Below are 14,548 nucleotides of genomic sequence, written 5' to 3' on the forward strand. Positions count from 1 at the left end.
TCTTATTCCAACGCTTGTTATTTTACTGTTACCTTTACTTGAACACAGTAAAAAGTACTTATATATAGCCATTTTATATACAGCATATCCCATTCCTTGATCTAATTTTAAAAAACTAATTTAAAAAATGAATAGATAAAAAACTTAAGCTGCTACTAGGTTTTTACAAGTACTAATTTCTTGGGTAATTTATGTTGTGTCTTTTGTAAGTAGAAATATAACATGAACACAAATCATCAAGACTATATAAAATTTTGGACTTCCTTTATACAGTTACACCAAAAGAAATTGACACAAAGTTGGCTATATTAGGCTATACTTTCTAGTTTTAAACATTACAAAATATAATAAGAATATGACTTTAAAAGTAGTTCAATTATATTATAACAGGGTTCAAGAGACCTTTTTGAAGGAGACAGAATCAAGTTTGAGAATACACTAAATGAGGTGAAGTTATTAAACAAGAAGGCCACTAAGGACGATGCAGGCAGATACACACTGACAATGAAGAATGAAAAAGGACAGGATACTATTGCTCTCAATGTAATTGTGGTTGGTCAGTATATTTATTTGTTCTTCATGTTTACGCCCTTATTCATTCTAATTTGCATTTTGATTTTTACAACAGGAAGAAAATGCAAAGATGTATTCAAATATTAAAATGATTAAAAAGAGGGCAATATATATAGATATCAGCAGCAATAACTATACACTTTTGTTGTCTGCTCTTTTGTAGGATGGTTGTCTTTTTGACACTTTCCCAATTTCATTCTCAATTTTACTCTTTTCTATCATAGTAAATTAGTAAGTTTTCAATTCCTTTTATTGTGTAAAGCTTTAGGTATTTAATGTATTGGTCTTGTTTAAAGTATCAAACTATGTCAAGCTCATACTAGTCTTAGTGAAAACAACAATGCTCTAAACATCAAATCTTTGTTTCCTTTATGTTTTCCTCATAATATGTTTGGGAGAAACCCTACGAAACACATTTGGAAAAATGAAAGCAAAAAAATTTCTAAAAATATATTCAAAATGTTTGAAGATCACATTTGTTCATATAATCAAACCATGTTTTCTCACTTGATGCAACATTAACATACCAGTTTAGTGATATATATGATTATTCAATATTTTAGACAAACCAAGCAAACCTGAAGGCCCATTGGAATGTAAAGATGTAACTCCAGATTCCTGTACATTGACATGGAATAAACCCAAGGTAACATAATTTATACAATGCATTGTATATATATATTTGTTTGCAATATTAATTTGTAGATTCAAACTGGAAAAGCCGTGAAAAACAACAATTAAAATTTTAAGTACCAAATATGTATTTTATACAAAGTTACTCATTTTCTGACCATCATATTTTGTTTGAGAGTTTTATCACATTCTTTACATTTGATTGACCAAATATTACCTCTCCATTTGATTGACCAAATATTACCTCTCCATTTGATTGACCAAATATTACCTCTCCATTTGATTGACCAAATATTACCTCTCCATTTGATTGACCAAATATTACCTCTCCATTTGATTGACCAAATATTACCTCTCCATTTGATTAAATACAATACAAATACAAAGTTTTATATTGTCAAGTATGACACCCAATAATTCGAGCAGTAGAATTAATTTCAATGTCATACAAGTTATTCTCTAATTCTTCTTGAATTTATCCCTTTCTGCACCCATTGTATAAAAAAATTTAATCAACGTGTGGTTCGTTTGATCTCAGTTGATCATTGGATAAAATACAATTATGACATCAAATTTTCTTGCTTTCCTCTGAATTCCTTATTGTGACGGCATGAAAAAAGGCGACCATGCCTGATGACTTCATATAGAAAGAACACATCTTTTTACAGATCATTCGTAAAGAAGGAATAAGTTTGCATGCAAATTATTTGAAAATCATTAGAGAAACAGATTCTACCACCAAATCTCATGTAATGCGATATTTATCCACTCTCGACAGTTCAATTTTAAATATTTAAAACGCTCCGGCAAGCCTCACGTTTTAAATTTGAAAATTTAACTGTATCGAGTAGATAAATATCGTATTACACTCGATGCAGTGATAGAATCTATATTTACATATTGCTCACATTGATTATCTAACAATTAAACAAAGTCAAGTCATTTTCAACAGAATAATTTCTACAGGAATAAAATGTATATATTATAGTTTTACAATAAAATATAGATGGACAAACTACGGATGACTAAATTGTTTCTAGAATTAGATCTCTCTTTGAATAAAGTACACAATAATCAACTTACTTATTTAATTATAACATTATAAGATGACATTAACCATATTAATTTTGATTTATTTGGGAGGCTTTTAAATTTTTGTTAACCTTATTTAAGCAATTTATATATTCAAATCTTTCAATTTCTAAACCAGGACACTGAAGTAAGAAATTATGACAAACAATTATGTACTGTAACAAAATATAATTCATTTTAAGTGTAAGGTTTAAATGAAGATTTTATCAAAAGATTTATAATATGAATTTTGCAGGATGATGGAGGTAGTCCAGTATCTAACTACGTTGTTGAAAAATGTGATACCAGAACAGGAAGATGGGAACCAGTCAGTAAATTTGTCCGTGGAACTAAATACGAAGTCATGGGCTTGGATGAAGGTCATGAGTATAAGTTCAGAGTTTCAGCAGAAAATGAAAATGGAGTCAGTGAACCATTAGAAGTCTTGGAACCAGTTCTAGCTCAACACCCATACAGTATGTAATAGTCATTATTTGTCACATCTCCTGATCTTAGGTATTCAATGAAAAACAATTATATGAATATAAATCAATGTAAAGGTATATGTCAAATAAACTCATCATAGATACCAGGACTAAATTTTGTATTTAGGCCAGACACACGTTTCGTCTACAAAAGACTCATCAGTGACGCTCGAATCCAGTTGAAAGAGTCAAATAAAGTACGAAGTTGAAGAGCATTGAGGACCAAAAAAGAGACCACAAATTTAAGAAGCAGAATAAAAATATCTGAAAGTCAATATTTTGGTTACAGTCCTGTTGCAAAGCAGAATCAAGAAGAAAGAAAAAAATAGTATGGTACTTAAAACTGAAACAAGATTTGTTAGATTCTTGTGTTTTTCTTTTCTGTTTCAGTTTAGGTTTCATGCCATCTTTCAGCTATAATGACATTATTTAATAGTTTATAGTTATTATTGCTGCTTAAAGCAATTAATTATTATTTTAATGAGGAGTATATAGTTCAATTTCATAATTGATTTCCCCTATCGCATGTTTGTTGTAAGTATGATGATTTGTTACAAAGCCGTACAATTTTTCCAGCTGCTCCTGGATCACCATCAAATGTCCATGTTTTGGATGTTGATGAGGAGAGTGTAACATTATCTTTCAATGCACCAACTAGCGATGGAGGAAAGAAGATCCAGGGATACTGTGTGGAATACAAAGATCCTACATCTGGACGATGGAAGATGCACAACGACGTTGCTTCTCCAGATCTTAAATACACAGGTATGAATTACAGTTAAACATTTCCATATCTTCTGTTTAAGGATTTCTCATCTCAAGTTGTAAAGGAATAACTGTTTCATGGGATTTTTTTCTTTCTTTATTTCTAATGAATTGAAAATTTGTTATAAAAAAGAGTTGCATATTGTTTAATAATGATAATATAAAAATTTCTTTGAAAAAAATGTAAGAAAATTAAACAAATATGAATATAAAAAAGTGGGAAAATCAACAAAACTGAATCCATTGTTATTTCACAGTTGATGGACTGAAGAAAGACAAAGATTATGAATTTAGAGTCAGAGCTAAGAATATTGCTGGTTTAGGAGAACCAAGTAAGCCAACAGATGTCATCAGAACCAAACCTAAATACAGTAAGTTAACAGTTATAATATGGTGAAGAGGTATTAACACAATTAAATGGGAAAACCAAGGCAAATCTTGATTTCTCCTCAGAATAATTGATATTTAGGTACTTTTGTTATCTTAATAAGGAATTCCTCCTAAGAGATACTAGGGACCTTCTTGAATTTGCAAAAATGAGGTGTGAGAATTTGCCAAATATTGAAGGCCTCTCTGAATTTGAGTTTAATGAAAAGGAATAAAAGCACTGTCTTTTCCATTGTGAGGTTCAACATTTAGCCATCATTGTTTTGTTGATATTTATCTAATACAAGAACTAAGAAACAGTAGGAAATATATTAACTCCTTTCATTAAGAAAAAATATCTTTGCTGATATTTATTAGTTGAAACATTATTTTCTGTGTTTTAAATTGTGTGTTCTTGTAATGCAGTTATATCTGTGACTCATTTTAATAATAAAAAAAACCAGATATACTTTTAGTGATGTCATTTCAGTATTACTTACAATCAATTTTTGTAAGAATTTTTGTGAAAAGAACTAATGAAGTCAGTTTGAGTCACATTATTACTGTTAAAATGGCCAAACTTAAAATAAACAACAACAAAAACCAAACAAACTTAAAAGTGTTCAAGGACTTAACACTGACCATTTATATGATTTATTTTAGCATTATCAGGAGCACCTAGTGTACCAACTTTCACTGTTGGTAAAACATTTGTTGATCTTAAATGGGACAAACCAAGAAATGATGGTGGAGCCAAGATTAAAGGTACATAACTCTTGGCATTTATTTTTTCAATAAAGATGACTTAAGACTTTTAAAACTGAAATTATAGACATCTCTAAGTGTGAGAAATCCTTTCATTAATGAATCAAGAAGAAAAACTGTTTGTATATTCAGCTAATATAAGAGTTGAAAATTCTTTCCAGATCTATCTCATGGCAACATACATAAATAACTTTTCTTTTACAGAAAGTTAAAATTAAATTATTTCTGAATTGTAATGTCTAAACTGAAATTGAGAAAAAAAAGCATGGAATCTAAATCAAATTATAGGTTGTATAACATTTATAATATATTTATAGGATACATTGTTGAAAAGAAAGCCAAAGACAGTGATGTGTGGGTGAAGGTCAATGATTACCCTGTGTCAGATTGTGGTTACACTGTAAATGGACTTCCAGAAGGAGGAGAGTTTGAGTTCAGAGTCAGAGCTGTCAATCAAGCTGGAGAGGGAGAATCCAGTGGAACTACTGGACTAATCAAAATCAAGGAAAAGATTGGTAATATATTGTCATTTTTTTATATTCAAACATTGAATAAAACTTAGGATTATCTTAAGAAATAATATTGTGATGTTAATTTGAACTCTTAGGAAGGCAGATAAAAAGTAAAATCACATAAAAATACCGAACTCTTAGGAAAATTCAAAACGGAAAATCCTTAATCCAATAGCAAAAGTAAAAGCTCAAACACATCCAACGAATGAATAAAAACTGTCCTAACCTGGTACAGGCATTTTCTTATGTAGAAAACATTGGATTAAACCTGGTTTTATAACTAGTTAAACATCTCACTTTTCTACAGTCGCATAAAACTCCTTTAATATGTTGACAATGATGTTATTCCCTAGAAAATTAATGGAAAAAAATGTCAAAGTTGTACTAATAAAAACATTTTTATAATAATGAATATTTGAAATAAATAAAATATGTAATCATTTCCTTTTGTATGTCATTTTAGTTGGTACTGCACCAGAATTTATCAAGAAACTACACCCAACAGAGATGGGTCCACTTGGAGGTGAAATGATCTTCAGTGTACAAATTCATGGCAAGCCAATGCCAGATATCACTTGGTATGTTCAATTGTCTAACGATTTAATTAAACTTTTATTGTGACATTTATTCATAATGTGGAGACAAATAGTTTTTTGCATTGAGATAGCATCTAAATAAGTAGAAATTAGGAAAAAGAGTTCTTTTTGCTGTTTTCTTTCAGGGTAGCTCCTAGCTTGTGCTTCATATGGCTCATTTTAAAAACCAAACTTATTGACTATTTAAAATAGTCAAAATTACAGTGTGGAAATTTCTGACAATCTTAAACATTTTAAAATCAAAAATGGAACTTTGAATCAATTTCGATACCATACCAGAACATATCCCAATCTATAACGACTTTTTACAGGTACAAGAATGGTGTACCCATGGGTAGCACAAGTCGAACCAGACTTACACAGAACGATGACATCTTTACTTTACGTTTTACTGAATTGTATGCCAATGATGAAGGAGAAATCAAATGTGACATCTCTAATCCTCTGGGAAGAGACTCATGCACTTGTAACTTCAAAATACAATGTAAGTTGTTAAGTTGGTGAAGATCAAGTTTTTACATGTCAGACTGGTGAAATTACTTCTTTCTTTTTGTATTCTGTGTTTTACAGTATATATAAATATATAAAGTATTGTATTTGAAAACAAAATTATTTCTGTTAGCATGGTTAGGTATATTGTGTATTTTTTTCTTGAATATTAATAGCTTTCTAGAAAGATTTTTTAACAAAGTTCATAAAAATTATACAAATGTTTAATAATTACATTAATAATAATAATTGTAAGATTACCAAGCTGGAGGTTAAATATCCATTTGTATAAAAATATAAATATTTTTTACTCCTTTAGCTCCACCTAAGTTTGGAAAAGATTTCCATGATCAGCAGGTAGAACTAGGAGAACAGTTTAAGATCAAGATTCCATTCTCTGGAACAGGACCATTTGATGTCAAAGTTAGGAAGAATGGTCGTGAAGTGGTGGAGAATGGACGTATTAAGATTATGCCATTTGATGATTATGTCAGTCTTACCATCAATGGTAAGTGTTGTACAACTTCAGCAAAGTTAAGTTGTATTTTTACCCATATCCTTTCTTGCTTTATCAATTTAAATAAAATGACTTTCTCAGACACAGTTGATTGTTGTTATGATGAATTTCACATCTTGTTTTGCATTTATAGAAAGAAAAGTGTACTTAATCTGAATTTTTATTTTTGATTTCCATCCATTTTCCTGTTGAATATGAGATAAACAACTTGTAACATAAGACCCTGGTGAACTTTTGGATTCAAAGGTGTTTTGCGTGTTTAAAACATTTTCATATTATATATTTTGAAAAGAACTGACTGTCTTAAAAATGTCTACACTGATCAAATTACCTGCTTTTTAAATGAATTCTTACACAAGTGTGGACATTTAAATTGAATTATATATCATATCGATTCATTTTCTCCACAGATGCTAACATAGACGATGCAGGTCAATACAAAATAGAAGTTAGCAATGCTGGCGGTGCAGCTGAACTAGGATTTGGTCTCAAGGTCGTTGGTATGTTCAATGTTATCTTTTTTAGAATTTGGTATAATCTTTGATCAATTTCAAAGTTTAAAATTACAATAAAAATAAATATCTAGCCAAGAAAGTTATTTCTAACCAGGGGACATAACTGTATACTTCTTACCAAGTGAACATTGCTCAAAATCTTAATTGTTTTGGTGGAAACTTGCTAGCCTCTAGTTTTCAAAGTTATGGATTTGATCTAGATCATAGATGTTTATTGTTTGTAATGCTTTTCAATGTTTTATATTATCTTTTTAACAGGAGCTCCAGAAAAACCAACAGGTCCTCTTGGAGTATCTGACATCACCAAAAGTACTTGCAGATTACAATGGAAACCACCTAAGACAGATGGTGGTTCTAAAATTACACATTACGTAGTAGAGAGACAGGAAGTAGGAAAACCATACTGGGTCACTGTCTCCTCACGATGCAAGGTTAATATTCTGTGGTTTTTGTTATTGTTCATTTAGTGTACATATAGGGTTACATTTCTAGTAAATGTGTTTAGTATAGAACTATCAAAACAATTGGTTTATTATGTTAATTATTTGGTGATGATTAATTTTATAACCTTTCCATGTTGAAGATCACCAAATAACGTTTCCAGCACTTACTTTGAAGATGAAATGTGTGAGGTTTAAAAATATAAATATTTTTTGGTTTGAAAGCATATTTTTAATTGTACAATTATTTCCATGTGATGATAAAACAGTTGATTTTTTCACTTTGTTTACAAGTTGATATCAGCTTTGCTTTTATTATAAAGATTAGAAGATGAAAGGCAATTTAACATCACTCTACCAGAGACTAAATGACATTAAAGTTCACATCTATAGGTTTTGAATCCATTTCAATTGGTTTAAAACACAAAATACTGTTGAAGAACTCCAATTAGGTGAATATTTTATTTAATTTTTCAGGACTGTAACCAAGATGTACAAGGATTATATGAGAACAACCAATATGCATTCCGTGTATCAGCTGTTAATGAATTCGGCCAATCAGAGCCATTGACAGCAGAGACACCAATCATTGCTAAGATGCCATTTGGTAAGTGACTTCTTTCTGTTCTTTAAAGCCTACTTCACATTAATTGAATAAATGAAAGTTTTTAAAGATTTCAAGAAACATTTTTATTTTTAAGCTTAAGACTGTAAAGTTACACAGAAGATTATGAATGCTGTATCATTTCAACGTATGTAACTGTCTAGATTCAGCTGTCTATACTTTCAAATAAGTCTTATTTAGAATAAGTAATATAAGATATCAGGTACCACAATTTAGAGTCAAAAACTTAACCATTCTCATGTATAGAATTATATTTGGAAGAATTTTTCTAAAAATGTCTATCCTATACAGTATTTCTGGAATAGTTTAATGTTAAAATATAAAAAAAGAAGATGTGGTATGATTGCCAATGAGACAACTATCCACAAAAGACCAAAATGACACAAACATTAACAACTATATGTTCTATACAGCCTTCAACAATGAGCAAAGCCCATACCGCATAGTCAGCTATAAAAGGCGTTGATAAGACAATGTAAAACAATTCAAACGAGAAAACTAATGGCCTTATTTATGTAAAAAATGAACGAAAAAGTACTGAATTGATTAAACAGTGTACATTTTACATTTAAACAGACAAACCAGATGCACCTGGAGTCCCAGAAATTACAGAAGTTGGATGTGACTTTGTAAGTCTTACATGGGAGAAACCTAAGCATGACGGAGGTGGCAGAATTAAAGGCTACTGGATAGACAAACGTGAACATGGTACCGACAACTGGAGTAGAGTTAATCTTCAGCCTTGTATTACAAACATTATTAATATTCCAAAACTTATTGAAGATAAACGTTATGAGTTTAGAGTCTTTGCTGAAAATGAGGCTGGCATGAGTAAACCTTCAATGAACTCACAAGCTGTCAAAATCAAAGATCCTAAAGGTAAGATAATGTTTTCAATATTTTAAGTGTCTCTATTGTGATTAGTCCTATAATATTTTTTTGCAGTAACAGAGGGCTCACTTCGAATATAGTTATTACTGGTAGTATTTTTTTATTATAAGTTTATTTTGAAATTAGGCAAAATTGTCAAAGAAAATAACAAATTTCCTGTCTATATTTTTTCTACAAAAATCATGTTAAAGGTAAAAAATTATGCTATGTCTAATTAAACTTTTAAAATTTGTTTATACCAGAGTATTCATTTAAATCATGATAGCTTTGATATTGTAGTGTTAGTCAATAATGTGATAAATAATTTGTAATTTGTTCTATTTTTAGCTGCTGTTATTCCTGAATTCTCCTCTGGACTTAGAAAATGTCATGCTCAACAAGGAAAATCAGCTAAATTTGAATGTGAAGTATCAGGAAAGCCATCACCAGACATCCAATGGTTCAAGGGAACCAGAGAAATCTATAGTAGTCCTAAATTTGAAATCTATAATGAAGGTGACAAACAAGTTCTTATTGTTCATGATGTTTTTGGTGAGGATCAAGATGAGTATTCCTGCCGAGCATCAAACCATGGGGGCTCAAGAACATCCAGAGCAAACCTAGAAATCAGTTGTAAGTAACGGTGTCAACTCTGTTAAATCTACTTGTATCATTTTTGTTGAGCCTACGACTTAAGTCAAAAAAGCGAGACTAAGCAATCCTACATTCCGTCGGCGTCTGCGTCCACAAATATTCACTCTGTGGTTAAAGTTTTTGAAATTTTAATAACTTTCTTAAACTATACTGGATTTCTACCAAACTTGTACAGAAGCTTGTTTATGATCATAAGATAGTTTCCAGAAGTAAACTTTTTAAAAATGAAATTCCAGTTTTTCCGTATTTTACTTTTAAAAGGACTTAGTTTTTTCTGCGGGGAAACATTACATTTACTCTTTGGTTAAAGGTTTTAGAATTTAAATAACTTTCTTATACTATCCTGGGTTTGTACCAAACTTGGATAGAAGCTTGTTTATGATCATAAGATAGTATCTAGAAGTAAATTTTGTAAAAAAATAAATCCATTTTTTCCGTATTTTACTTTTAAAAGGACTTAGTTTTTCTGCAGGGAAACATTACATTAACTCTGTGGTTAAAGTTTTTAAAAGCCTTATAACTTTCTTAAACTATCTTGGGTTTGTACCAAACTTGGACAGAAGCTTATTTCTGATCATAAGGTAGTATCCAGAAATAAATAATGTAAAAAGATAAATCCATTTTTCCGTATTTTACCTTTATTAAATTAAATGGACTTAGATTTTCTTCCAGTTAACATTACATTACCTACAGTCTGCAGTTAAAGTTTTTAAAACATTTATTAGATTCATAAACTATCCTGGATATTTACCAAACTTTGACAGAAGCTTCTTTAACAATCAAAAGATAATACCAAAAGGAATGTTTTTATTTATTCTTTCCTCATTTTTGTTGAGCCTGTGATTTACAGCAAAAGTAGGCAAGACACTGGGTTCCGCGGAACCCCTACAAATTAAAAAAAAAACCACTCAGATAACATTACACACCTTTGTATACTTAAGCATGTTATGAAGTTATAATGTGTTTCATTTTGTTTCCTTGAATTTTTTAATTGACCAGTGTTCTGTTTATAACATTTTAAGACTAAATGTACAGATCTAGTGATTCAAGTTTTTCTCGTAACTTATAGATAAGAAAATAACCAAGTTAAAACATGTGTTTTTTTAATTTAATTAAAAGACATACGATGTGTTTGCAGATTATCATATTATTTATATTACAGCACCACCAAAGATAACTGTTCCAAAGAGATTCCAAGATGTTGCTATTTTCGAAAAAGGAGAATCTGCTGTCATGAAGATTCCATTTACTGGTAACCCTAAACCTACCATTACCTGGATGCATGATGGTGAAGAGGTCAAAGGTCGTAACTATCACAGCGAAGTCACTGAGAGGCATGCCATCTTGACCATCAGAGATGCCAACAAAGACCAGGATGGACCATACAGAATCACAGCTAAAAATGACCTTGGGTCAGATTCAGCTGTAATCAAAATACAAATCAATGGTAGATTATTTATTATTTCTTTTCTGTTTTCATTTGTTAAAAATAAGAATGGACCAAGAAGATGCATTTGACTTTTATTTAAGATTGCATATCATAAATTGTTTCACTGTAAATGTGAGGATTGTATGCAAAATATTGTTTCATTTTTTATATAATAAATTGTACAGTAGATTTTTATATTGAATTCAGTACATTTTTTATTTTTTACAAAATCATGGTTAGTTGGATTTTTTTATGTTTTTATTTATACGCCAAAACAAGAAAATCACAACATAATGCCTAAATTCCATTGAAGAGACTAACAGTTTGTAGTCAGTTCTATTAATCAGATTTTTAGCTCACCTGGCCCTTTGGGCCAAGTGAGCTTTTCTCATCACTTGGCGTCCGGCGTCCGTCGTCCGTCGTCCGTCATCGTCCGGCGTTAGCTTTTACAAAAATCTTCTCCTCTGAAACTACTGGGCCAAATCAAACCAAACTTGGCCACAATCATCATTGGTGTATCTAGTTTAAAAAATGTGTGGCTTGACCCGGTCATCCAACCAAGATGGCCGCCACGGCTAAAAATAGAACATAGGGGTAAAATGCAGTTTTTGGCTTATAACTCAAAAACCAAAGCATTTAGAGGAAATCTGACATGGGGTTAAAATGTTTATCAGGTCAAGATCTATCTGCCCTGAAATTTTCAGATGAATCGGTTAACCTGTTGTTGGGTTGCTGCCCCTGAATTGGTAATTTTGAGGAAATTTTGCTGTTTTTGGTTATTATTTTGAATATTATTATAGATAGAGATAAACTGTAAACAGTAATAATGTTCAGCAAAGTTAGATTTACAAATAAGTCAACATGACCGAAATGGTCAGTTGACCCCTTTAGGAGTTATTGCCCTTTATAGTCAATTTTTAACCATTTTTCATAAATCTAAGTAATCTTTTACAAAAATCTTCTCCTCTGAAACTACTGAGCCAAATTAATCCAAACTTGGCCACAATCATCTTTGGGGTATCTAGTTTAAAAAATGTGTGGCGTGACCCGGTCAACCAACCAAGATGGCCGCCACGGCTAAAATTAGAACATAGGGGTAAAATGCAGTTTTTGGCTTATAACTCAAAAACCAAAGCATTTTGAGGAAATTTGACATGGGATAAAAATGTTTATCAGGTCAATATCTATCTGCCCTGAAATTTTGAGATGAATTGGACAATCGGTTGTTGGCTTGCTGCCCTCCAATTGGTAATTTTTAAAGAAATTTTGCCGTTTTTGGTTATTATCTTGAATACTATTATAGATAGAGATAAACTGTAAACAGCAATAATGTTCAGCAAAGTAAGATCTACAAATAAGTCAACATGACCTAAATGGTCAATTGACCCCTTAAGGAGTTATTGCCCTTTATAGTCAATTTTTAACAATTTTCATTAATTCGGTAAATTTATGTAAATTTTTACCAAATATTTTTCTCTGTTACTAATGGGCAAGGTTCATTATAGATATAATTGTAAGAAGCAAGAACGTTCAGTAAAGTAAGAACTTCAAACACATCACCATCACCAAAATACAATTTTGTCATGAATCCATTTGTGTCCTTTGTTTAATATGCACATAGACCAAGGTGAGCGACACAGGCTCTTTAGAGCCTCTAGTTTTTATTGGATGCAGTTTGCAAAAAGTGAATCAGGTAAAATCCTAATCCTTTAAAAGTTATTGCAAAATTCTATTCTATTTACAGATCGTCCAGATCCACCACGTTACCCAACCTGTGAAAACATTCGTGATGAATCTGTCCTGTTGTCATGGAAACCACCATTGAATGATGGAGGAAGTTTCATCACACAATACGTAATAGAGAAATGTGAACCACCAAATTCTAACTGGATAAGAGTTGCAGTTTCCAGGTAAGGACTTTAAAGTTGTACTTACTATATGAATGATCCTGTTGTATATTATGCTTATTTTGTTTTGAGTGCAGACACACTTACAACAAAATTTCTATTTAGTGGAATACAATAACAACATTTCTATTTAGTTAAAATATAATATACCAAGATTTATTATATTTTTTCAAGCATTGCTACAACAAGCTTACTTCTAAATGGTGCAATCAAAGGGAAACCTATACATAGGTTTAAATTAAACCAAGCTTTTATATTACAATTGACATTATTTTATTGGAGAATGAACATGAAAGGTTCTAAAAGGAGTTGACAATAACTGTTTTCTTTACTTTTGGTAGTATGCTGAATTTTGTTCCCTGAATGACCTTAGATCTGTTCAGAAAAAAATTCTGATGTCAAGCAAGAATCACTTTTTTATTGTGATTTAAAATTTAAAATTGTGAGTCAAATTTTATGGGAACATGTGAGATTTTATGTAATGGCAGGCAAATTTGCATACAAGTGTAAATATGTATATTGTGTATTGTTATTTGGTTTAACATAATTACATTTAATTACAGAATGTGCTTCCATAACATCACATCTTTATCTGCTAACAAAGAATATCAGTTCCGTGTTGTTGCTGAGAACTTCTACGGCAAGAGTGACCCATGTGACCCTACTGCAGTCATTAAAACAGACGAATCAGATGCTATTAAAAAGAAGAGAGCACTTGAAGGTAGGTTTTTAGATAGTTTATGCCATATTGTATACAGAAAGGTTTTATTTTGTTTTGTTAAGTCACAAGGAATGACAGACTTTATGGTTTACTTAATTTAAGAATGTATTATGTAAAAGGAGTTTTCTAAAATTATTAATTATATTTTTAAAATATTACTGATTGTTGAGTCTTAATATTGTAATAACATTATATACTATGATTGTAGATGGGTTTGGTAGAAAGGTCAGAGGTACTGGACCAAAGGTTGATAACTATGATAAATATTGTAATAACATTATATTCTCTGATTGTAGATGGGTTTGGTAGAAAGGTCAGAGGTACTGGGCCAAAGGTTGATAACTATGATAAATATTGTAAGTATCCTTTCTTTGAATTGATGTAGATCTCTATCTTATATTTTACATTACCTGTAAAACATACCATCCACAAAAGTCAAGGCATATCTATTTTTTTCATAATGGTACTTTTATTTAGTTATATTCAGAAACAAACTTTTTCATGTAATATCAAAGCAAGACAATCATACACAATAGGACACATACACATGGTAAAATATATACATTAGATATCATCAATACTGTAAACCAACTTATTTTCGCGGATACTTTATTT

General features: G+C 30.7%; 1 protein-coding gene across 19 annotated transcripts in view; it reads left to right on the top strand.

Moving 5' to 3' along the window:
* LOC134685569 (twitchin-like) overlaps positions 1–14,548 on the top strand; it is a 131,446-nt gene that overhangs the window by 98,505 nt on the left and 18,393 nt on the right. For 18 of the 19 annotated variants that reach the window (XM_063545375.1, XM_063545366.1, XM_063545363.1 and 15 more), the window contains 19 exons: positions 391–556; positions 1,137–1,219; positions 2,534–2,753; positions 3,339–3,527; positions 3,785–3,898; positions 4,557–4,658; positions 4,976–5,173; positions 5,634–5,748; positions 6,078–6,250; positions 6,575–6,763; positions 7,183–7,272; positions 7,546–7,718; positions 8,205–8,334; positions 8,929–9,231; positions 9,571–9,855; positions 11,039–11,323; positions 13,050–13,215; positions 13,776–13,933; positions 14,142–14,201. In XM_063545375.1, the coding sequence (XP_063401445.1) occupies positions 391–556; positions 1,137–1,219; positions 2,534–2,753; positions 3,339–3,527; positions 3,785–3,898; positions 4,557–4,658; positions 4,976–5,173; positions 5,634–5,748; positions 6,078–6,250; positions 6,575–6,763; positions 7,183–7,272; positions 7,546–7,718; positions 8,205–8,334; positions 8,929–9,231; positions 9,571–9,855; positions 11,039–11,323; positions 13,050–13,215; positions 13,776–13,933; positions 14,142–14,201 (3,199 nt within the window). Of the gene's footprint in view, positions 1–390; positions 557–1,136; positions 1,220–2,533; positions 2,754–3,338; positions 3,528–3,784; positions 3,899–4,556; positions 4,659–4,975; positions 5,174–5,633; positions 5,749–6,077; positions 6,251–6,574; positions 6,764–7,182; positions 7,273–7,545; positions 7,719–8,204; positions 8,335–8,928; positions 9,232–9,570; positions 9,856–11,038; positions 11,324–13,049; positions 13,216–13,775; positions 13,934–14,141; positions 14,202–14,229; positions 14,290–14,548 lie in introns of all 19 variants that reach the window. The other variant, XM_063545364.1, reaches the window with a different exon arrangement.

The sequence above is a fragment of the Mytilus trossulus genome, chromosome 9 (genome assembly GCF_036588685.1).
Source record: "Mytilus trossulus isolate FHL-02 chromosome 9, PNRI_Mtr1.1.1.hap1, whole genome shotgun sequence".
Classification (NCBI taxonomy): domain Eukaryota; kingdom Metazoa; phylum Mollusca; class Bivalvia; order Mytilida; family Mytilidae; genus Mytilus; species Mytilus trossulus.